The 25,717-nt window shown below is 50.7% G+C and overlaps 1 protein-coding gene across 1 annotated transcript in view; it reads left to right on the forward strand.

The window, feature by feature from the left end:
• LOC135810154 (uncharacterized) overlaps positions 1-25,717 on the forward strand; it is a 37,233-nt gene that overhangs the window by 262 nt on the left and 11,254 nt on the right. The window contains exons 2-9 of the mRNA XM_065323620.1: positions 1,551-1,684; positions 2,563-2,705; positions 3,432-3,586; positions 10,972-11,092; positions 11,778-11,871; positions 13,734-13,807; positions 24,003-24,071; positions 24,471-24,554. Coding sequence (XP_065179692.1) covers positions 1,551-1,684; positions 2,563-2,705; positions 3,432-3,586; positions 10,972-11,092; positions 11,778-11,871; positions 13,734-13,807; positions 24,003-24,071; positions 24,471-24,554 — 874 coding nt within the window. The remainder of the gene's footprint in view (positions 1-1,550; positions 1,685-2,562; positions 2,706-3,431; positions 3,587-10,971; positions 11,093-11,777; positions 11,872-13,733; positions 13,808-24,002; positions 24,072-24,470; positions 24,555-25,717) is intronic.

The raw sequence follows: 25,717 nt of genomic DNA on the forward strand, positions 1-25,717 counted from the left end.
CGTTAAATTGTACTTTTGCAGTCATTTCATTTACATCAGAAACCCTCGTATGACTGCAGAACTGCTCGTGTAGCTCCATACATGCACCCATGCATCGCCGGCGCACATGTACCTCTTCTCCAAAGCTTCTGATTATTATTATTATTATTAAACTCAATCTCGTAGCATGTGCACGCATTGCTAATGTGGGGAGCAACCCCAGAGATGAGGGCGATAACCAGCCATGGTAAAAGTACAAAAGAAAACAAGAAAACAGTGGAAAGAAAGGAACAGGGATGAATGCTGATTTCAAATTTGTTGCATGTACTCCATGCGCAAACTGTATCTAGTAACCGATTTAGTTCACCTGATTCAGTTAGAGAGAGAGAGAGAGAGAGAGAGAGAGAGAGAGAGAGAGAGAGAGAGAGAGAGAGAGAGAGAGGTCATAACTCTAAAAAATGAAGAGTCCATAACCAAGGGTATGCACCTGTGGTTGTGGGTCAAAGTGCGGCACGATGTCTTCGTTATAGAACCTCTCCTACCAACCCGTAGCGCTCTGATGTGCGGTTCTAGAGTTTCGTAGCTTGAAAGTCGGGTCGCGGTAAATGTCGCGTGAACAGATTTGAAAGAGAGGTTTTCCCACCTTTCTGGGAATGCAGCAATGTAGTAATGCATACAAAATGGCACACGGATCCATTGAAGTTTGTGAACAAATTTTGAGGTTGTCGCAAGCAAGGAGAGCGGAGTAGCTGAGACTGGACTTTGTCGGAATACTGGCGTTGCAACTAAGACATTGGGCTGTGGCTAATCGCTGGTCAATTGACCCTCATGGTAGCAAGTGCTAGCCTAGTGTATTCCTCTTGTGACGAGCTTTCCAGGGACCCCCCCCCCCCCCCCAAGGTGGTAGAAATCGTTCAAAGTAAGCCACAATTAATGACCCGGAAAATAGTGAAATTTGAGGTGAGTTGACGTCAAATTCAGTCTGCGTACTTCTTCCCGGTACATAAAGGGTTAGGCCGTCATCACACTACGTTCTCCGACTCCCGTTTACGTCTACGTTTATGGTGAAATAACCAAAACGGGTGGTCGTGTCATCAGACAGGCACAGCTCTTGACGCGTACACTCAGTTAGGTTTTTGGAGAAATTTGAACGCACGTACATCGAAGTACAGGGTCGCTCGGAAAAAGGCTGGGGGAGATACGCACGTTCATACAAAAAGTCGTATACCCCCCCCCCCCCCCCCCCCCCCCTCTCCATACCACGTCTACGTCTCCCATTTTCTCTGTTCCCGTTTTCACCCCGTATACGGATCATCATGACAACCGACCAAAAACTCCTTACGTGGACGTAGACACAGCGCTTTGTACCATGGTGTGATGACAGCCTTAGCGATTGTGAATAATAACGGATAGTCACAAAGCTCCATACACCACCTGGCCGGGTGTTCTTGAAAAAGGAGCCCCATGATTTACTACAGAGTGAATATCCGTTCGCTGTAGCTAGGAATAGCATTTGACGTTCTGTGGAGTTTTAATAGTACGTCTTTTGCTGTTCTTTGCAATCATTGCAGGTCTGGCCACATCAGCTGACCTATGCTGTGATGCCGCTGCCAAGTCTGCTCCTGTCCCACACGCTGTTGCCACGTACAAGAAGCACCCGCTGAAGACCAGCATTTGCAGTGGCATGATTCATCCGACGACCTCAGTAAGTTGATATTTCAGTCCGTGTTGTCGCTCTTTGTCTGCCGAAAGTTTCTTCTCACCATAGCTAGCATTGAAAGTGAGGCTCTAACCCTTTTTTTGTGCACAGAATAACAGTCCGACGTTCAGTTCTTGCATGCTCAGCAGTTAATAACTTGCTGTAGTTTCAAAGTGCTAGTTCCAGCTGCTCTGAGCACTTGGCGGATGTTAGCTGATGAGCGACCCATAATGTTAAGAAGCGCTGGTATTGTTCCACACTCTGCCATCGTTTTAGCGATATTTCTCATAACGTTAACTGTCTTGAGTTGATATCGTTTTAGAACTAGGACTGTTTCCTTCATCGTTTTGCAGTTGTATTAGTCATGGTATGCACTCACGTTTGCAGCTTTGTATGCCATCCTAATCAGTATACTTTAGGTCTGATGCATTCCACAAGAGCAACTGGGAGAATAAGCTTTGACCATGGCGAGTTCTGCACGCCCAGAATAATATTCTCTGTGTAGATGTGCTGGCAATAGGCCCCGGGGACTAGTATGTTGTAGCAGCGAGTATGCACCTACAGTCCATTTCAAAAATATAGATGCATGGTATTTTTGAAATATTTCAAATTTGGCTGGAGCTTTTTGAGAATGTTTTTCGGAATATTGCTCAGGTCCTTCCCGCAATTACTCTCATATAGATTTTTAAGCGATCGGATAGCAAACGCCCAATTTCGAAATTTTTATGTTCTAAGTGATCACAGATTTTATGTGATAGATGCTGGCCTAACGGTTTTTTGAAATCACGCATCTATATTTTTGAAACGCACTGCACGAGAAGCTTGTTGTGTTGCTATTTATTACATGTTTTGTTTTGCGTATGTACTGGCTTTGTTGCTTGCAGAGCAACTATGCATGGGCCTCAGGCATGCTCGATATCCAGGAATTGGTGACTGATCCGAAAAATGCGATGACCAAACGATCGGAGACTTTATTTTACTGTAGCCTTCTGGTGGTATCGCTGGGATCGGACAACGCCTTGATGAGGTAGCGGATGTGAAGCCATGTGGCGTTTGTACTTTAGAATTCATTGTCAGTGTTTTGGCTCATGTCAAAGCCATATTATGTTATTTCTTCGTTTTGATTTGTCCGCTAGTGTTTGCATACTTGATGCCGTTGTGTCTGCTTGGGGTGCCTGGCCCACTATTATCCTTGATGCCGTTGTGTCTGCTTGGGGTGCCTGGCCCACTATTATCCTTGATGCCGTTGTGTCTGCTTGGGGTGCCTGGCCCACTATTATCCTTATTATGCGGCTGCACTGTGTCTCGAACACCTGAGCAGGGTAATGCCAGGAGCTGTGTTGCGCTTCCAATTTCCAAACACGGGCTCTTGTTTGCTCCAGTGCATCCAAACTACAGATCTAGTCCACACGCCAGTGTTTTGAAGTGTGAAAGAGAACAACGTCTTTCCATCTTGTCTCTGGCTGGATGTTGATCCAATCTCTGTAGCTTCTTCGATTCACATTATCTCACAAGTCTCCTGGCACTTTACTGTATATTTTTTATTCTAAAAATAATGCCAGGATCTCTCTCTCTCTCTCTCTCTCTCTCTCTCTCTCTCTCTCTCTCTCTCTCTCTCTCTCTCTCTCTCTCTCTCTCTCTCTCTCTCTCTCTCTCTCTCTCTCTCTCTCTCTCTCTCTCTCTCTCTCTCTCTCTCTCTCTCTCTCTCTCTCTCTCTCTCTCTCTCCCTCTGTTTTCTTTCTCCCACTCGCAGGCAGGAGTACTTTCATAAGGTGTTACTGCTGTGTCTGCAACATCACCAGAAGTTTAGTAGTCGATTTATGGTGAATGTTCGTTGTCCTATCTTGTCAGCCCTGGCATGTGATAGAACTCTGCTAGGAGACCGCCAAGTTTTGGAAATGTTTGAAGGTGAGGATACGGGCATCTGACATACATACACATACGTGCGCACACACACACACACACACGCGCGCGCACACACACACACACACATGCATGCACATACACACACGCACACACATACACACACGCACACACACATGCATACACCATGTACCATGTATACACCCGTCGCAAGAGAAGCACGCAAATCTGTAAATGCGCTGGATGTGCAACCACAGGTTTTCTCTTATAGCAACGATAGCGAACAAGATCTGAATGAGACAGATCAAGTCTTGCGCCAGATAACTGCCTAATCCACACAACTGGTGAAGCCATGTGAATCGACCACCAATGCACATCTGGTCTACACCACGCGGAGTACATCGGCATAAAACGGCCAAGACAGTTACCTATGCACACCCTACACTTGCTGGGGTAACCAGTATAGACAGCACGCTGCTTTGATAGAAACCGACACTAGATGCACTGGTACCTTGAAGTGAAATTGGAGTTACTTTATGGGGTATTCACATGATAGGCAAATCCACGTGCACCAGAAAGTTGCTATGGTATTTTACCTGTGAACGAGAAAAGTGCCTGAAAGTGGCTGAAAAGTGCAAGCGAGCTGGGGGCCCACTTTCACGATAATCGTGGCGTGCACGAGTACATTTACACCAAAAAGCGCGAAACAAGACTTGATTTTTTACGCGGCTCTTTATAGCATGATAATTATCGTATGTGTGTTTTGAAAATTTGAAATACAGTCAACTTCGCTAATAACGACTGCGGATATAACGACAATTCGCGAATAACGACAGAATGTCTATGCCCAGAGCAAAGTCCCATCCCACTGTAATACATATAATGAGACTTCGGGTATAACGACACTTCGCGAATAAGGACACCTTTTTGATGCCCCGCCGAGTGTCGTTATAAGCAAAGTTGACTGTACCCATGGCTACTGGTCGGTGAAGCATTCAAAAATGCAGACGTGCCTGTCGTCGAGTGCAGCTGTGTGAATCCACAAAGTCACTTTTCTCGTATGTCACTCCCTGTAAAACGTGCAAGTGCCTGTCGTGTGAATACCCCATTACCAACCAGCCTCGGCTACTGAGTACTGGGAACCCAGAGCCAACAGACATACCAACAACCTCAGCCATGAAAGCCACTATAGTAACGACACACTGGATTGTGGAGCCGAATTAGTCCAACTTCCAAATGCTTTGGCAAGAAGGTAGCATGCACACACACGCACACACACACGCACACACACACACACACACACACACACACACACCTGTCCTGTCCTGTAGAGCCACTACCACTAGGGTCACGTGGGCCCCGGAGGGGCAGCAGAGAGAGAGAAGCAGCACGCCACCCGATGGCGCTCCAGATGCGAGACTAGTCGGAACCGGCGAGAGCAGAATAAAATCTACACATATGCGGGAACTTGTCCCGTTCTCTGGCCGTTGGTCAGTGGCAGTGCGTTGAACAGCGATGGCGGTTGCGTCCCTGGGTTGAGCGGAAACAACGATTGCAGGTGCCACAGTGAGCATTGCAGCATCTCCGAGCGGTAGTGTCACCGGTGACAACAGCATCTGGTTCGGTCGGTACTGGGCACGAGGTAGAAGCGGAGCAACGGTGCACAGCCAAGCCTCCGCGGCTCCGGAACCAACGATGACACCGAGGGCACTGACATGCACCTCTCTGCTCCGAAACCGGCTTCTGCCGTTCAGCCGTGCACTTGTGCCTAGCGAGGTCACCCTGACGTGCGAAGTGCCGGGCGCATGTGAAACAAGTCACCGGTGCCGGAACGAGGGGATCCGGGGCGTCCGAGGTGTGAGCCAACCTCCAGTCTGGGCGAGAGTCACAGGCCACTCTGTACCAGTCCGCTTCAAGGTCTCGTGAGCGGAGGTCCTTTACAGCGCAGTCTTTCCACCGCCGCCATGGGCCATGTGCCGGGCGACAAGATGGCAGGGTGCCGAACAGCAACTGTTTGGGCAATCGCACGTCGTCCATGCGGGCGACATGGCCTAGCCACTCAAGGCGCCGATGCTGAACCTTGGTGACGATGGTTTCAGAGTCACCCCACCACTCAAGCAGCTGGTTGTTTGATATGTGGTCATCCCAGCAACGATGGCGTGTGATACCCAATATCGACCGCACGCATCGCATGTGGAAAACAGACATGCGACGGAGGTCCTGCTTCAGCGGCGTCCAGCACTCGGACCCATACAGGAGCAGAGACAGGACACAAGCATTAAACACACAGCGTTTAATATGAAGATCTAAGTTCTTGTTCCTGAAAACAGATTGCTGCAGAGCACCACAAGCCCGGGACGCACTTGCCACCCGAGCGCTGATATCCTGCGCTGATATCCTGCGAAGATCGGCCGCCACAGTGGATGATACACCCCAGGTACTTGAACTCCGGCACACACTCAATGTCCACACCGGCAAGCTGTATGGGCGCCTGGTCCGCAGCCATGACGCCAGCTCCCGCAACCAAGAACTTGGTTTTGGTCGCGCTCACGGTGAGGCCGAACTCCGAAGCGGTCGAGTTGAACAGGTCCAAGGCAATCTCAGCACCAGCACACGATGTTGCAAACAGGGAGGAATCGTCCGCGAACTGTGCCTCTAGGGCGGTGGCAGCGGTGTCAGCCCGGCGTGCCTTGCGATATAGTTGACCCTCACCATAGTGGTAGCTGAACTCGAAACCAACGCCAGGAATACCTCTGACCCTCTGTTGCCACTTGGTGACTACTGCCCACATGAAGATATTGAAGAGGACAGGAGCCATAGTGCAGCCTTGCCGCAAGCCGTTGGTGACTCTAAACGGATCCACATCTGTGCCACTCACGCGCAATACTGCAGACATCTCATGGTGGAAAGACCGGATGACTGCAAGCATGGGGGGAAGGACACCAGCACGGGAGAGCACCTGCCAGAGGCACTCACGGGGCACGGAATCGTAGGCCTTCTTCAGGTCAATGAAGACGAAGAAACCCTTGGCTGTATGCTCGATGGTCTTCTCGAGCAGCTGACGTCTGCTGAACACCATGTCCGTGCAGGATCTACCTCGCCGAAAGCCGCATTGTGATTCCGGGAGGAAGCTGCTGGCCAGGCCCTGGAGTCTCGTCTGAATGGGACTCGCCAGGACCTTGCCGACAACATCGAGCAGCGTGATGCCACGCCAGTTTTCGCATCAGGTCAGGTCCCCTTTCTTCGGAATTGGCACCAGGGTAGCGTCTACCCACTCCTGCGGCACTTGGCCGGCACGCCACACATCTCTGAATAGCTCCACAAACTTGTTGTTCAGCGACTCACCCCCTGCCTTCATCATCTCCGGCAAGACGCCCGAGGCTCCAGCAGCCTTGCCATTCTTCAAGCGAGCAACGGCACGGCACACTTCGCGCAGCGTGGGAGGTTCAGCGAGGTCTTCGGCAAGCGGTAGTTGAGGGATACCATTCAGCGCGTTCGGTGTCCAAGTGCTCATGACGTTGAGCACTCCAGAGAAGTGCCTTCCCCAGCGCTGTCCCTGCTCACGCGGTGACGTGCGTATATTTCCGTTCTCGTCAACGATCGCTGCTGTCCGTAGTGGTTGAAGGCCGCGCCCAGCAGACTGGAGGTCATGGATACATTTCCACACGACAGCGCCACACACACACACACGCACGCACACACACACACACACACACACACACACACACACACTTGTTGTACTTGTTGCTCACTGCCGAAACTGGTCACATGGGTCTCCCCGGGACAGGGGAGAGAGACTCAAAAGGAATCTTGGAAAGATGACTCAATTGGCTATTGAACCGCCCAGCGGCCAACACCCCCTGAAATCCCCAAAACTCTGGGTGGACTTGAAAATGATCCCACTTATGGGCTCACCACACCTCAGTAAGTGGGTGAGGACAAGGTGCAGAAAAAGGATTGACGGCATCAGGGTGTCAGTCCTGGGATCCAACTGCAGTTACCCCTGCCCCCAGTGAAGGTAATACTTGCTACTAGTGTGGGTGGCTAAGTCAGAGTGGATCTGATACAAGCTTCACTAGCACCATGATTACACAAGAGTTAATCTAGCCAGAAGTAGTCCATGGTTAACAGGTATGTATACTTCAAATAGAAAGTATAATTATGAACCCCGAAACCAACAAAGGTGGTAGGTGCAACATTACACCTTCAAGCAGCCGAGCCCGTTGGCAACAGACCCAACACTATCCGGCATAAGTGTACCCACCAACTGAACTAGCTGGCACACACACCTTGAACCTTGAACGCCCATTGCCGTAGCAATGATAGCGATGGCTTCCTCACGCTGAGGCTCTAAACTCGAAATCTGCAGTATGGCGCATGCCGCTTGAGGTCACCAGGACGACGGAACACTCTGTCACAGCGGTAGTTGGGGCACGGGATGTCTGGGGCTTCCTTCTCGACCCTCTGTCGACAACACTGAAACCAGGTGGATCTCTCCTGCGCTGTGTCATACCAGTCCGCTTCAGGTAAACCGATGACAGCAAAGTCCGAGGACACAACATCCCGCCAGCGCTTCTTGGGACCATGTTGCGGGCGTTTGCAGGGCAGTTCGCCGAACAGCATCTGCTTGGGCAGCCGGGTCTCCTTCATCCGTGCAACATGACCAAGCCACCGCAAGCGGTGCTTCCTGATCACATCGGCCATGTCGACGTCCACCCCTGCCAGCTCACTCAGCGATGCTGACGACAATCTCTCCTCCCATTGCTCACGACGAGAGATACCGAGAATTGTGCGAATACACTGATGGTGAAAGGTGTTGAGTCGGCGAATATGACCCGCTTTGATGGGCCATGTCTCCGCACCGTAGAGAAGAGCAGGAAGGACGATAGCACGATACACCAGCCGCTTGGTGTGGACCGAGAGATGTACGCACTGAAATATCGGAGACCTGAGCACGCCGAACAGCCGGGACGCCTGCGCCAAACGAGCAGCGAGGTCCGCATCCACCGTTCCGTCAGCAGAGAGCACGCTGCCAAGGTACCGGAACCCGTCCACCATGTCAATCCTGCTATCACCACCGAGTTGAACGGGATCAACTGATGTTGGTTGACCCACCGCCATGCCCTTCGTCTTCCTAATGCTGACGGTCAGTCCCCACCGCTGTGCACACAAAATGAACTCGGACGTCATGCACTCAAATCTCTCTCTGGTGGTTGCATACAACGCTGCATCATCGGCGAACTGGGACTCAGTCACCCTCGTCGCGGATAACCGGGACTTCGCCGTGCGGTCCCCAACCAGCTTGCGACCGTTTCTGAACAGCAGGTCAACTCCAGCGTCTGGACAACGTGCGCGCCAGTCCGCAACCACCACACTGAAATACAGGTTGAAGAGGGTGGGTGCTAGGGTACATCCTTGACGCAGCCCATTAGTCACAGAGATGTTGTCGGAAAGCTTACCGTTGACTCGCACCTTCGCAATCATACCCTCATGAAGAGACTTGATGAGTCCCAACATAACCGGCGGAACACCCAGCCTATCCAGCACACTCCAGAGCGCTGTACGGGGATGGAGTCGTACGCCTTCTGAAGATCTACAAACAAGACGTAAAGAGACGTATCGTGCTCAATAGTCTTCTCCACTAGTTGACGTGCACAGAAGATCATGTCCGTGCAACATCGACCTCGCCGAAAACCGCACTGAGAATCCGGGAGAATTTCCTCAGCCACCACCTGCAAACGGTCCTGCATAACCCGGGCAAACACCTTTCCAGCGACATCCAGTAAGCTGATGCCCCTCCAGTTATCGCAGCAGCGAAGGTCACCTTTCTTGGGGACAGGGACCACCACCGCATTCCGCCAATCATCCACTACTGAACCCTTGGCCCAGATGTCACCCAAGAGTTGGTGGAAAGCAGCAAGAAAGTCTGCTCCAGCATGGACTAGCATATCCGGCAATATGCCCGATTCACCACCAGCTTAACCGAGGCTCAGCTTCTTGAGAGCACGGCTAATTTCTTGGTGCGTGGGCGGGTTATCTAACTCATGGCGGGTAGGACGGCGTTCCAGGGACTCCAGCGAACTGTCGGAAAACTGACTTGTGATGTTGAGGACACCATCAAAATGCCGCTGCCAGCGGTCACAAGTTGCAGCAGGGTCGGTCGTAAGGTTACCATTCTCGTCCAGCACAGACAAGGGACGTGCTGGCTTACGGCCAACATTCACTTCCTGTAATTGGCGGACACACTCCCACCGCATCCTGCTATGGCAATCCAAGTTGTCAGCATGGGTGGCGACCCGCTCGATCCACGCTTCCTTTGCAGCATTCACGGCACGCTGCACCGCCCTCTGCTGCGTACGAAACACCAGCTTGCTATCACGAGTGTCCTTCTGAAGGAACTCCTGGTGTGCTGCATTCTTCCGCTCAATCAGAGGCCTGAGGGTATCTGCGCTGTCACGGAACCAGTCCGGCTGTCGTCGTGTCTCGTATCCCAACACCTCGCTGGAAGCCGCCACCACGCATTTGCGCATTGCCGCCCACTCCTGCTCTGTGTCCACACCACCATCCACGTCCACAGCCTCAGCAGGCAGGAGGTCAGACACTTTCTCTGAAAACGCCTTACTCACTTTGTCATCCCTCAGCCTAGCAACAGCAATTGATGGGCACACACACACACACACACACACACACACACACACACACACACACACACACACACACACACACACACACACACACACACACACACACACACACACACACACACACACACACACACACACACACACACACACACACACACACACACACACACACACACACACACACACACACACACACACACACACACACACACACACACACACACACACACACACACACACACACACACACACACATACTCACACTACGCACGCACACACACACACACACACACACACACACACACACACACACACACACACACACACACACACATACTCACACACACACACACACACACACACACACACACACACACACACACACACACACACACACACACACACACACACTTGTACTTACTTACTTGTACTTGTTGCTCACTGCCAAAACTGGTCACGTGAGTCCCCCCCGGGAGAGGGGAGAGAGACTCAAAAGGCATCTTGGAAAGATGACTCAATTGGTTATTGAACCGCCCAACGGCCGACACCCCCTGAAATCCCCAAAACTCTGGGTGGACTTGAAAATGACCCCACTTATGGGCTCACCACACCTCACACACACACACACACACACATCTTCTCATGAGGTCGTAACTCAACCACTTCCCCCTATGAAACGACTTCCCTCTGAAACCGTTTCTTTTCCCGTTCCCTCGAGCCTCCAGTTTAACTACATGTATACTAGCATTGCGTTTCCTTTTGTTCTCTGGTGTATCGGTTCTTCAGAGCTTTTCTGTACTGACATTCTTGGAATTTTCAAACCTATCCCTACACGTGGGCGTGTGAGCGAGTGGGCAACAGGTACTCTGCTGAAGGAGTCACCTCGCGAAAGAGCTTTGGTTCCACCGTAAGTGTACAATTACATGTACCGTAATGTCATGTATAAAAGCAGGTGCTTACGGCCGTATAAGCCGGGGTTCAAACCATGCTTCTGTTCAAGTTATGCTTCTACGTCAATATCATCAGTCTGCACTGTGCAGTGCGTACTGCCTCGTACTCGCACATGTACTTTGCAGGGACCGGCTTCTATTCAAACCATGCTTCTGTGTCACGGCACGCTTTGGAAAATCGGCTTCTATTCGAGTCATGCTTCTATGCAGGTCATGCTTTTATACGCGACACTACAGTATACTGTGTGGGGCGAATATAGTGCTGTGCAAAGTTTGGCTATCGTTCCAAAAAAAGACTGGCATCTATACCATTTACAAACTGCAATCGCTTTGTGATTTTTTTAAATTGGGCGCTTGTTATGCCATCGCTTAGATGTTTTGTATGAGGAAAGTTGCCTAGCTTGTCTCGGCAAAGTCCTACAGAAAACTACCTTGCTACTCGTCAACAGGGATTGCAGCAGCAAGCCAGTTGAGTGTGAAATAAAGTCAGCAGGGATAGCAGTTGTGAATCAGGTCAAGTGTTGAATCAGGTTAGCAGAAAGTGCTGGTGATTCAACGTTGGAAGAAATTTATATTGTTGAGATCATCAATGGAGTCGCTTTCAGTATTCTCTGGTGTTTATTTTGTTTTGTTTCTATATAGTGATACGCTTGCGAAGATGGTGGGTTTGTGGCAGCGTCTATCATCGTCTGCTTCGGGTGATATGAAATACTACTTTCAGCTTCGTCCACTTTTGGTAGGGCTCGGCTCTTGTGCGTGTGTGCATCCGTGCGTGCGTGTGTGTGTGCGATGGGTACACTTATGCCAGATAGTGTTGGGTCTGTTGCCAACGGGCTCGGCTGCTTGGAGGTGTAAAGTTGTACCTGCCATCATGGACTAGTTCTGGCTAGATCAACTCTTGTGTAATCAAGTGTGATAGTGAGGCTTATATCAGATCCACTCTGATTAGCCACCCACACTAGTAGCAAGTATTATCTTCTCTGGGGTCAGGGGTAAATGCAGTTGGATCCCGGGACGGATATGTGTGTGTATGGGGGGGGGGGGGCAAGTTTCAATTCCAATGTCCTAATTGCTAGAGGCGTTTAAAATGGCGAAACGACTTATCCCGTCACCACCGCCCATGCCTCCTCTCGTCTTCGTCTCGCTCAACGAGAAACGCGTGACCTACATGGCAGTGTATACCAGGACCAGGTGTGTGTGTGTGTGTGTGTGTGTGTATGTGTGTGTGTGTGCGCGTGTGTATGTGTGTATTGAACTTTGAAAATGAATTATTATTTGAGCCCCGGCCAGCGAAAACCAGCACTTGTGTACTTGATATCAATCATCAAAATGTGACGTCAAAGTTTGGGACGCGCAGTGAGGTGGCTTTTGAAGATTCTTTTTCGATCGAGTGGGTGTCTTTGTTGTCAAAGGAGTTTCAAGTGTCTTCAAATGTCTCTGGTCAATTGATTTTAGCGCTAGGTGAGAGCTTGTCACAGGGAGGTTGAGTTTAGACACAGCGATGGCGACAGGTGTCGCGACAAGGACCAGAGTTGTCAGCGTGAGACTCCCTGTACGAAGCGGCGCTGAAAGTTAGTTCGCGATCGGAATTATTTCTTTGGCGGCGATCTCGCTGATTTTGTCCAGCAGTGGCGAGTCTCATATGCATAGCAACGAAGAGCCCTCATAAAATCGACACTGGATACTGGTGGCGACGATAGTCAGCGCTGGAGTAATAGCGACTGCGAGGAGAAGCTGAATGTCGACCCGCTGAGCGATCCGTATTTCTACATCGACGACAATGATGTTGCAGGCACTGATGGAGGGCTTCTCACGGCGCAAAACAGAGCGTAGTATTATCAGTACTCTACCTTGCCAGACGACGCCAAGCTGGCTGCTGCCTGTGCTGAGAAAAGGGATCCCTAAAAAGTCAAACCGGCTGAACGCTTTGGGGCAACATCTTCACGTGCTACAAAACGCGAGTATACGCTCGTATCAGTGAAATACAATTATGCTGAAATCATGGTCTGAGTGAAAGTGTGCAAGGGAGTGGATGTCAGTGGTATTGGTCAGTACATCTATCAGTATGGCAAGCTTTGGGACAACGCTCAAACTGCCACCACAGAGGTCCCTGAACACAATTTGGAAGGCCAGCCACCAATCATCGTTTTGCACTCTGGTGTTGTAAAGAAGGTAGTGGTGTATACAGAATATCGTCACACTTCTGAACTACTCATGCCTGCAGCACCAAGAGGGCAAGCCTGACTTGCATTCTATTTACTTACATGTACCTGTTCCACATCACAATTAGAAACTGTAGGATCAACTTACGTGCATGGAGTCACTAGGCATGGATGCTGCGCGAACTGTACCGAATCTTGACCTGTGTGACTTCAAACTCTATTTTCCATGCTTTCGCTTATCAGATTGTCACCAAACTTGATAACTTGAATGATTAATAGTGTAGAATCAATTTCGAGCGAAAAAATAATTTTTGAAAAAATTACACATGTTCAGGTTTCTGCTGGCTGGGGCTCATTTACTTCTGATGTGCAGTATTATTTTGTCTGCCGCGGTTGTGCTTATTGCATTTGTTGACGTTGTTGTTTGCCACTGCAGCTCCGAGAAGCCTTGTTGCTCTCCCCTTTCTTGTCAGAGCAGCAGTTCGCACATCATTACAGTGCACTCTTCGTGTAAGTAGGCTATCCCGTTGTGCACCAGGCTTTAACGGGGAAGTTAAGGCAAAAATTAAAATTTCACCAGTTGTAGTCTTCGGGGTGCTGAGTCGAATGGTCTTGGTCCGAGAAAGCTGAGACGCTCCCTTCCTACTTGAATCCCAATCGAACTCGCGCACTTCCACCGAAACTGGGTGACTGCGCCCTACTAGATGGGGATTTGTATGTAAAATGTCACTAAAAGCGCCATTTCGTTCTTATAAAAGCACGGATGACCGCGATTGGCCCATATGTTGTACTCTTTTGGACGCTGAGTCGATTGGTTTTGGTCCAAAAAGGCTGCGATGCAGCGTTCCTCCTTTATTCCCAATCGAACATGGTTGAACAAGTGGTCACGTGCTCCTGCGTACACCAGTCACCTGGTCACCGTGCCTGCAGGGTACAACTTACTAGCCTGTTTGACCTTTTTTGGGTGCAGTCCTGTCACTCGAGTTGAACTCGAGTTGAACCTTGGTGTGAAAGTTGTCGCCTGTTGGCGTGGTGACCAGGTGATTTGGGCACCCAGGAGCACGTGACCGCTTGTTCAACCATGTTCGATTGGGAATAAAGGAGGAACGCTGCATCGCAGCCTTTTCGGACCAAAACCAGTCGACTCAGCGTCCAAAAGAGTACAACATATGGGCCAATTGCGGTCATCCGTGCTTTTATAAGAACGAAATGGCGCTTTTAGTGACATTTTGCATACAAATCCCCATCTAGTAGGGCGCAGTCACCCAGTTTCGGTGGAAGTGCGCGAGTTTGATTGGGATTCAAGTAGTGTTGAAACGATCTCACCGGGTACTCGTTAGCTCGCTCGCCAGAAACTCGGCTCGTTTGTGCGGCCAGCTCGTTTGCACTAACGAGCACCGTACACTATACTCCGTACATATTTCAGTACATTTCGATCGGGGAGTCGTAAAATATTGTACAACTCTCTGGTCGATCAAGAGTCCAGTCCCGCGCAAAGTGAAAATCACTCGCAGTTACAGTGACTGTATGCCTGCACGACACTTGAGTTGTTTCAGTTGTCGTTGCAGCTTTGGTGGACTCCACTGATGTCTTGTTCCGCATCTGCTAACCTGTCGCAGGACACGCTTCGGTCAACTCTGCATTCGAGTGAAAGTTACGCTCAGTCGTTTGGAAGTTCTCCCGCGATGCAGCGAAGAACAAGGCTACTTGCAATTGTTGCAAAACAGTCTATTCTTACAAAGGCTGCTCAAAGTTGGCGCTGAAAAATATCTCGACACCAAACAGCAGTCCGAAGTGAAGCAGCAGGAACCCCAAATGTCGGCGGTGATAATTTGAACCATATGAAAAAAAATCGAACTGTAATAGAAAAAATATCCAAAAAATGATTATTTGCATTTTTTGTCACATCAATGAAACTCGTTAGCTCGCTCGATAGCTTGCTCGGTAGTGGAACTGATCGCTCGTTTGTTATAGATACGCTCGTTTCAACACTAGATTCAAGTAGGAAGGGAGCGTCTCAGCTTTCTCGGACCAAGACCATTCGACTCAGCACTCCGAAGACTACAACTGGTGAAATTTTAATTTTTGCCTTAACTTCCCCTTTAATAGCTATGTGTATCTCACCCTACAGACTGGCATAGTACACTACCTGCGGCCAGGTTCTGTTGACACATCCATCTAGTTGCTGTACCGGAACAGTCTGTGCGCTTTCCCATCCTTCCCACTCGTGCCCCTCTGCTCATGTATTCACTTCCACAGTGCTGCTCAATGAAATCCTATTACTGCTTACTAGTTAGCGAGTCAATAGCATGCTGGGGTGCTGTGCAGCCCCAGACCTGCGGACACCGGAATGTGAACTGGTGCAGGGCACAGGCTTGACTCAAGCGGTCCGATTTCTTGGAGCAGCACTGTACATTGGTACAATGTGGTGCAGTTTCTGCTTTATAATGGTGGTGGTTTGGCTTTCCAATCTCATGTGATTGGACTCAGTACATATAATGGCTAGAAATAAACAAAGTGATGCTGACATATGAAAGAATTCACAAGGCAAGAACCAGCTTTTGAAAGGATTGGGAGAACTTCAAATTCAAAGGATCAGTCGGGGAAGTGAACTGCCTGAAAAGACAGAAAAATTCCAACCCTACCAGGACTCGAACCCGGACCTTCCTTGTCATGAGCAATGATCTAACCATCTGAGCTGTGGTAGTATGGAACTAGGCCAAACCTAGAAGGCGCTGACAAGTTTTGCACTCCAAAGGCAGCTCACAGCACGGACCGCACATACTGGTGGTACTGGGGTCTTTTACCCTCCCCCAGGGGACCAACCACGGTCAGTTTCTGGAATGTGCTACCAGAGGTGAAAGAAAGTAATTCATTTTTGTCTGGATTGGGATAACTTTAAACTCAAAGAATTCCCCGACTGATCCTTTGAAAGATCAAACGTTCGAAATTGGTCAGATACACCTAGATGTCGTTGGAGGACTTTAGCTGGGGCACACGGACTTAAGGAAACTGTGTTCCTTCCGTAGCGGCCAGTTGCACATGTGTGTCAGCTGGGTCAGCAGCTTAGTCAGCAGGGAAACATTGCTGCTTTCTGGCCTGACACTAGACGTGCATGTAGATTCGTGAGAGCTACAGTCAGCATGGTTATGCAGAGAGCTACAGTCAGTATGGTTGTTCGGTCACGGAATCTGGACTCCAAAGAAGACTGTATTTATTTCTGTTCTTCGTAACTGAACGAAAATCTCTAGACTAATAGTATGCACACATCATCGTGCCTTGGCACGGACATACCAACTCTGCTATTGTCCTCTCTCCAGGACAAAAAAACTCTGCTTTCCAAAGAGACAAAAAAACTCTCTCCTCCCCAAAGTGAAACTGGTACTATCACAAAAGCACAGCTGATAAAGCGAACAGACCTACAGCCAATCAGCAAACCAGTTCCGTCATATGATCCAGCAGGTATTGCATGCCATGCATGTACTAGATTAATGCTACGGTACAGACAATCGCATGTCTAGACAGGTCCTAACAGTGTCTAGTCAGTACTAGCATCATGCTCACATGTGCCGGGTCAGCACACAATACATCGACCTAGCAAACGGTAACCTACGGGATCTACTGGAACATATCCCCCTCTCACACGAGGAGAAAACCACACTAAAAAAAACAAAAACAATCCGAGTGTGACACAACTACATAATCATGTCCATCACTGTTACTCATTTCCAACTGGCAAAGGAACGAGATGATGGATGGCACGTTGCAGGATCTTGCCTCCAATCTTGACGTCCACGACGCGCACCTTGTTGTCCTTTCCTGGGAAGGTCTCCATAATGCGACCCAATGGCCACTCTCCGCGCGGAGTGCCGGGACTCATCCACATCACCACGTCACCCACCTTCAAGCTCTTCTTGGCCTGGCGCCAGCACTTCCGGAGGTTCAAGGATGGTAGAAACTCTCTTTTCCATCGCTGCCACACTTCGTCTACTAATCGCTGTACTGCCGCCCATCTCTTCCGCTGATGCTGATGCTCACCAAGCACCGTCACTTCCTTGGCCAGAGGCGCATCCATACGTCCCACAAGGAAATGCTGGGGAGTGAGGGGCTGATCATCCTGAGCATCATCTGAGACTGTAGTCAGCGGACGAGTGTTGATGAGATGCTCTGCTTCAATCAGTGCGGTCAGCAACTCCTCGTCGGTAAGCGAAGCATTAGCGAGTACTGTGGTGATGGCACGCTTAGCAGCTTTCACAACAATTTCGAATACTCCTCCGAAGTGGGGTGCCCGCGGAGGATTGAACCGCCACTCTATTCCTTCATGAGCGAATTTCCTGCTGACTTGCGTGCGATCAATGGCTTCGCTCGCCTCTCGGAGCTCTCGCTCAGCAGCTGTAAAGTTCGTGCCGTTGTCCGACACCATGATGGACGGAGTGCCGCGACGCTTGATGAATCTGGAGAATGCCATCAGGAATGCTTCTGTGTCGAAAGAGAAGGCCATCTCCAAGTGGCATGCTCTGGTCTCCAAACAGGTGAAAACGCACATGTACCGCTTCTGCTGCGCTCGACCACGCCCTTGCTTTGTGTAGAACGGTCCTGCGTAATCTACTCCACATCTGGTAAATGGTTTGAGAGAACCACACGTGCGATGGTTGGGTAGCGGTCCCATGATCTGCTCCACAGCCTTACTCATCAGTCGGCTGCATGTAACGCATTGTGCACGTACACTTTTGATCGCTGATGTACCATGTACAATCCAGAATCTCTGTCGTAGGTTGGACAGCAGGTGCTGGGTTCCGACACCATGGCAACAGAGGTCGTCTTCGCGCTGGATGAGTAGCGTAGTGACTCGGTGACGCTGTGGTAGGATCACTGGCTGGCGAACACCAACAGGTAGGTTGACAGCATGCTTCAGTCGTCCGTTGACGACCATCAGAGCAGGGTGTGACGTCGCATCCAGGACCGCGTTGAGCCGGTAGAGAGGGTCAGATGGTGGTAATTCCTCACCTGCCCGTAAGCGCTTAAGCGTGGCTGGGTACGCTGACAGCTGAGCTTGTGCAAACCAATGTCGTTCGGCTCCTGCTACTTCTGCTGCCGTCAGCACCGGTACTGTCACTACTGATCTTGGCTTATGACCGCTTGCTAAACGGACATAGACTAGTGGGGCACTGGTGTTGGCGGTGTCGACGTGGGTTTCCCCCCTCGTGACTGTCGCAGTCTGCCGTCGGGCATTTTGTACGAACCGTAAGCACCAGGCAGTCACCCTGGTAAGACGCTCCCACGTCGAATATGTGGCAGGATCTAGTCGAGATGGCGTCACCTGGCTGGCGAATGTCATACATGGCTTCTTCTTCAGCTCACCAGGTAGTTGCGGAGGGGTAGCAAGCTCCACAAGCGGCCACTCTGTCTCCGGTCTGGTCAGGAAGTCCGGACCACTCCACCATGTGTGACGTCCAACGAGGTCCAGCACTTTCATACCTCGAGATGGGAAGTCGGCTGGGTTGAGGACTCCTGGTACGTGTCTCCATTGGCTAGCTTTGGTGTCGGCTTGAATCTCACCGACCCGGCAGGCGACATCTGAAGTGAAGTTCTTGGCATGGCTCCTCACCCAGTACACGACGTTGAGGGAATCGGTCCAGAACACATGTTCAGCAACAGGAATAGCGAGGGCTTGGCTGACAACTTTGCTGGTGCGCAGGCCAAGTACTGCACCTCGCAACTCCAACTTAGGGATGGTGACTTTCTTGATTGGGGTTGCCCGCGCCTTGGCGAATGCAAGGCTGACCTTCACAAAACCATCCGGATACGCCGCGCGGACATAACTGACAGCTGAAGTGGCGTGCGCCGAGGCATCGGTGAAGGTATGTACTGTGAGCTTCGCGGTGTCAGCCTGGCGCTCCATGCTTTTGAAGCATCGTGGCACTTTGATCCCAGCTAGATCTGGTAGTTCTGCAAACCACCTCTGCCACTTGGTCTCCAGCTCTGATGGGAGACGGTCATCCCAGGAACAGCCGAGAATGCATGCCTCCTGGAACAGCAGTCGAGCCCTTATCGTAAACGGCGAAATATGCCCTCTTGGGTCATAGATGCTGGCCATCTTGGATAGGACGCTTCGTTTCGTCAGCCGCTGGTCGTCCGGTGTGTTGTAGCGATAGCTGAACGTGTCAGACGCTGCGTCCCACACGACACCAAGCGTCTTCACGACTGCAGCTGATGCGGCGTCGCTGCAATCATCGATGCTCACCAGTGCGTCGGCTGCTCGGTCGGCCTCCGGGATAGAACGGAGCACGTCACGGCTGTTACTGCGCCATTTCCGCAGGTGAAACGAGCCCATGTGGAGCAGGTCCTGCACCCCCTGCCGTACTGAGATGCCGGCTGGTACTGATGGTTGTGAGTTCAGGAAATCGTCAACGTAGAACGATTCCTCGACCGCTGCTCGGGCTGCTGTCTGCTGAGTCGTACTGTTCCCCATGCTGTGCGGCTACCTCCCTCAGAGCTCGGCAGGCGATGAACGGTGATGCCTTCAGTCCGAACACGAGTCGAGTAAACTCGTAAATGGATGGTTGCTCGTCTGTCGACTTGCGCCACAGGAAGCGTACGTACCGCCGATCTTGCTGTTGTAGCTGGACCTGCAGGAACATCTCTGCAATGTCTCCTACGATCGCAACCGGTTCACGGCAGAACCTGAGTAGGACGTGAATCAGGTCATGTTGCAGTTTCGGACCAGTGTACATCTCATCATTGAGAGACACACCCCGCTGACGAGCTGCTGCATCGAAGACAACCCTCACTTTCGTGGTCGCCTTGTCGTGGCGCACGACAGGAAAGTGCGGTAGTAGCCATTGGTCACCGTCTCTGGCGGCACTATCCTCACAGCGGACCACATATCCCTTGTCGATGTATGATTGGAAGACTCTGTCGTACTCTGCTTGGATGTCCGGCTTCTTGAGAAGAGATCGCTCGAGGCTGATCAGCCGCTTCTCTGCCATGGCTCGGTTTGGCGGCAGCTGTGGCTGGTGGTCTGGCCGAATCCAAGGGATGCCTGTCGTGACACGACCATCAGTGATTTTCATCCTGTCAGCCACGAGGTGCTCTGCTTCTATCTCAGCCATCGTCTTGTCAGATTGTGGTTGCATGCCCACCTGGTCATCCTCCCAGAACTTAGTGACCAGCGTATCGAGCAATGGCTCACATACTGCAGATGCGTGCAGCGTGCACTCGGATGTGGCACTCGTCGGCATGTCCACCGGCCCAAAGCAAACCCAGCCGAGTGGTAGACGGCGTGCAATGGGCTCTCCCGCGCGCCCAGTGGCCTCCTCCAGCACTCGGTGTACCTCAATGACATCGATACCAATCAGGATGTCTACCTGCCGCGAGTCGACCTGTGGTAGCGGTAGTTGCTGGAGGTGGGGGAATTGTTGGCTCATCTGATGCCAGTCAACGGCCGGTAGCGGAGCTGTGATGTCGGGCTGGGTCCATGCTTGGAACGCCGTGCTGTAGTCACCATCATGACTGTGGATGGTCAGGTTGACTCTCTGCCGGCGGCCTGTTACTGTCGTTCCGCCTAGGACTGAGGTGGTGAGCTGCTCATCTGGCCCGCTGACACCCAAGCTCTCAGCAACGTCAGCCCTGATATAGCTGGTCGATGATGCCGAGTCAATCAGTGCCACTGCATCATACATCTGGTCTTGGTGTTGCAGCTTGACTGGCACAGTCATGAATGCAACATGGACCCCGGTGTTAGCAGTGCAGGTGGTTGCTGTGGCCGTCGCTGCTGTGTCGGATGGACGCTGTGGCTTCTCACGTGATCCACCGCCTCGCTGTGGACTGTCCAGTCGATTGCTTTGATTCATGCTGGCTGGCTCTTTGTCCGTCTTCCTGCTGTAGCTCTGCTGTTGTCTCACAATGTGGAGCATGTCATGGTGTTTTCCACCGCACTTAGCACATGGGTTGCTCCTGCACTCAGCAGAACGATGGCCAGCAACGCGCAGGCAGCAGGTACACACATTCAACGGCTTAACGAATTTCCACCTGTCTGCTGTTGACAAGGTGGCAAATGCCCGGCAGTCAGCTAAGCCGTGGCCCTCTCCGCACTTCTTGCATCTGGCCTTTGGCGTCTCATTTCCTGCTGTAGTTGCCAACGTTCTATGTGGTCGATGATCGTGTCGGCTTTGTGACTTCTGCAGCACTGCCGTTGATGTGGGTGTCTTGTGGGTCTCTGCCTGCCTCTCCTCTACCTTCCTCAGCATATGAACCAGATTCAGTAGCCAGTCTGCAAAGTTGCAAACATCGCAGTTCCGGTCCTCGTGCAGCTCAAAATACCTCAGCAGGAGGGTCGGTGGTATTTTCTGGGTTGCTGCTAGGTACAGTTCACGGCCGGGAGCAATGCCACACGACTTCATGTTGACCAGGGTACTCCGCAGCTTTAGAGCAAACTTCTTTAGCTTGTCGGTGGCTTTAGCGTTGTCAATCTTGGGCCACGTCAGGATATCTTTCTCGTGACGCTCAAGTTGTCGCTCCTCACCGCCATACCAGGCTTCTATTTCCACCAATGCTGCTTGAAAGGCGCCTGTTCCGTCCATAATGTCCTGGACGAGTTCCTCGGCACTCCCTCCGGCGAGTGACTCTCTCAGTCTCGCCATCTTGTAGTGCTCAGTTGTGTGGGGGTCTGTTCCCACCAAACTCATGAATTTCTGTCTCCAAGGGACATAGTTCACTGGCGCTCCGTCAAACTGCGGTAGCTTCAACGGCTTCAAATGGGATCTGTATGTCCCGGCATGAGGGTAAGCAGCTGGTGACGTATATGGACGTTGTCCATCTGGCTGACTATACTGCGTAGCCAACTGACTCTGTGCAGCTGCTGGTGCACTTTGCTGTACATAATATGGCGTGTAGAAAGTTGCAGGATTCGCAGCTGGTGATGTATATGGACGTCGTCCATCTGGCTGACTACACTGCGTAGCCAAATGACTCTGTGCAGCTGCTGGTGCACTTTGCTGCTGTACATACGGTGAGTAGAAAGTAGTTGCAGGATTCTGGCTGCGGGTCTGGCTGATTGACCTCTTGCACTCACTACTCTGGCCTGTCCAAGCTGGCTAGGCACTTTCTGCTGGACTGTGTAGCTACTTGGCTGCACTTGAGATGTCACAGCAGGGTGATACTTCTGGTTAGCTAGTGTCTGATACTGTGGGCCTTGGGGCAGTTGTGGCTTCAGACTAGTTGTGGTGAATGGTGCAAAGCTGGACTGCACAGTGACCATCTTTCCTGGTCTGTGTTGTGCGTTGTTACTAGTATTAGCCACAGCTACTGGGGCAAAACTGTTACTCTGCACCACAGGATTCACTGCACTATCACCAGACATACCTGCATGTACTTGACTGCTGCTAGCGCTGTCGCTGCTCACTGGACCATCAATGACAATGGACTGTGCATGTGTCACTGTGGATGGCAGTCCCTCACTTCGACCAGCTTCCACTTCCACTGTTTTGGTCTTACTTGGTAGCCAGCTCTGGGGGCTTCTTCGTTCCACATCCACAGCACTCATGCATGGAGGCAGACTACCAGCTGGTGTTTGTCTTGGCTTGGCCGGCTGGATGTCAACTGCGTCCACCACGCTGAAGGCGCGCCCTGCTCTCCCAGACTCTGCGCTGGTAATTTTGAGCTTCTCAAGGAGTTGATGATGGCGCACGAGTGCTTCTGTCGTGAGCCCTTGTCCAACACCTGCGTGGGACAGTCTCCGTGCACTTTCATCTCTCCGACTCCTGCGGCTGCTCGCGGTGGAGCCTTTCTCTGAGAGCTCCAACTCCAGCGCTGCTCTGTCTGCAGCCAATCGCTTGGTCACCAACTCTCTGTTGAGTTCCAATCTCTTTTCGACCGCCTCAGCCTCCAGCTGGACTAATTCCTCAGCAGCTTGCAACTCTCTCTCGCGTATCCTGGCCGCGAGTTCCAGTTCGGCTTCCTTACTGGATTTCTTGGAAACTTGGGAGACACTATCCCACTCTCCATATCGCGAAGGAGGCTTACCCTTCGTCGACCTGACGCTCGTTCTTTTTTCCATCGACTCCGATTACTGCCTCGGACTCGAATCCGGCTCGAAGGACCAGTTGTTCGGTCACGGAATCTGGACTCCAAAGAAGACTGTATTTATTTCTGTTCTTCGTAACTGAACGAAAATCTCTAGACTAATAGTATGCACACATCATCGTGCCTTGGCACGGACATACCAACTCTGCTATTGTCCTCTCTCCAGGACAAAAAAACTCTGCTTTCCAAAGAGACAAAAAAACTCTCTCCTCCCCAAAGTGAAACTGGTACTATCACAAAAGCACAGCTGATAAAGCGAACAGACCTACAGCCAATCAGCAAACCAGTTCCGTCATATGATCCAGCAGGTATTGCATGCCATGCATGTACTAGATTAATGCTACGGTACAGACAATCGCATGTCTAGACAGGTCCTAACAGTGTCTAGTCAGTACTAGCATCATGCTCACATGTGCCGGGTCAGCACACAATACATCGACCTAGCAAACGGTAACCTACGGGATCTACTGGAACAATGGTTATGCAGAGAGCTACAGCCAGCATGGTTATGCAGAGAGCTTGAGCATGCGGCGAATTGTACATACGCCAAATTAGGATTGCTGGTATGATCTCTTGCTTTCATGCGCATGTGTGTGTGTGTGTGCTGTGCTGTGCTGTGTAGGGGAATTGAAGATGACTGTGATCTTTTCCGCACCACGCAGCGATCTCGACTGGCAACTGTTCCACCCAGGTAACATTACAGCAGCACTAGTATTTGCAAACTGGAAAGTAATGATATTGTGTCCATTTTCGTCATTGCCCTCTTGTGTATGCGTTGCCCTCGTGTTTTCTCCTGTTCTCCAAGGTTTTTCCCGTTGCCTTGTCATTATATTTACCTTTGTTTGCTTTTCCGTGTGTTTGCTCTCTCTCTCTCTCTCTCTCTCTCTCTCTCTCTCTCTCTCTCTCTCTCTCTCTCTCTCTCTCTCTCTCTCTCTCTCTCTCTCTCTCTCTCTCTCTCTCTCTCTCTCTCTCTCTCTCTCTCTCTCTCTCTCTCTCTCTCTCTCTCTCTCTCTCTCTCTCTCTCTCTCTCTCTCTCTCTCTCTCTCTCTCTCTCTCTCTCTCTCTCTCTCTCTCTCTCTTGCCGGCCCAGCGCATTTCACACAATGGTCAAAGCATGGTGTGCAGTGGAACCAAGATGTTGTGTTGGTGGACGGGACACTCTCTTACCTGAGAAGTAAGTATCTTGACATGATTGTGAAACCAGAGGACCCTTGAGCATTATATTTGGCAAACTCTTGTGAAATTTGGAAGCAACTTTGTCTGCCATCGCCACTGCACTATCTCTTAATTTGCTAAATCCTATATGAGCCCCAGCCAGCAGAAACCTGAACATGTGTAATTTTTTCAAAAATTATTTTTTCCCTCCAAATTGTTTCTACACTATTAATCATTCAAGTTATCAAGTTTGATGACAATCTGATAAGCGAAAGCATGGAAAATAGAGTTTGAAGTCACACAGGTCAAGATTCCGTACAGTTGGCGCAGCATCCATGCCTAGTGATTCCATGCAAGTTGATCCTACAGTTTCTGATTGTGATGTGGAACAGGTACATGTAAGTAAATAGAATGCAAATCAGGCTTGCCCTCTTGGTGCTGCAGGCATGAGTTGTTCAGAAGTGTGACGATATTCCGTATACATCACTACCTTCTTTACAACACCAGAGTGCAAAACGATGATTGGTGGCTGGCCTTCCAAATTGTGTTCAGGGACCTCTGTGCTGGTAGTTTGAGCGTTGTGACAAAGCTTGCCATACTGATAGATGTGCTCACCAATACCACAGACATCCACTCTCTTGCACACTTTCACTCAGACCATGATTTCAGCATAATTGTATTTCAATGATATGAGCGAATACTCGCGTTTTGTAGCACGTGAAGATGTTGCCCGAAAGCGTTCAGCCGGTTTGAGTTTTTAGGTATCCCCTTTCTCAGCACAGGCAGCAGCCAGCTTGGCGTCATCTGGCAAGGTAGAGTACTGATAATACTACGCTCTGTTTTGCGCCGTGAGAAGCCCTCCATCAGTGTCTGCAGCATCATTGTTGTCGATGTAGAAATACGGATCGCTCAGCGGGACGACATTCTGCTTCTCCTCGCAGTCGCTATTACTCCAGCACTGACTATCGTCGCCACCAGTATCCAGTGTCGATTTTATGAGGGCTCCTCGTTGCTATGCATATGAGACTCGCCACTGCTGGACAAGCTCAGCAAGATCGCCACCAAACAAATAATTCCGATCGCGAACTAACTTTCAGCGCCGCTCCGTACAGGGAGTCTCGCGCTGACAACTCTGGACCTAAGTCTTTGTCGCGACACCTGTCGCCATCGCTGTGTCTAAAC

This window comes from Sycon ciliatum, chromosome 2 (genome assembly GCF_964019385.1).
Source record: "Sycon ciliatum chromosome 2, ocSycCili1.1, whole genome shotgun sequence".
In the NCBI taxonomy this organism is placed as follows: domain Eukaryota; kingdom Metazoa; phylum Porifera; class Calcarea; order Leucosolenida; family Sycettidae; genus Sycon; species Sycon ciliatum.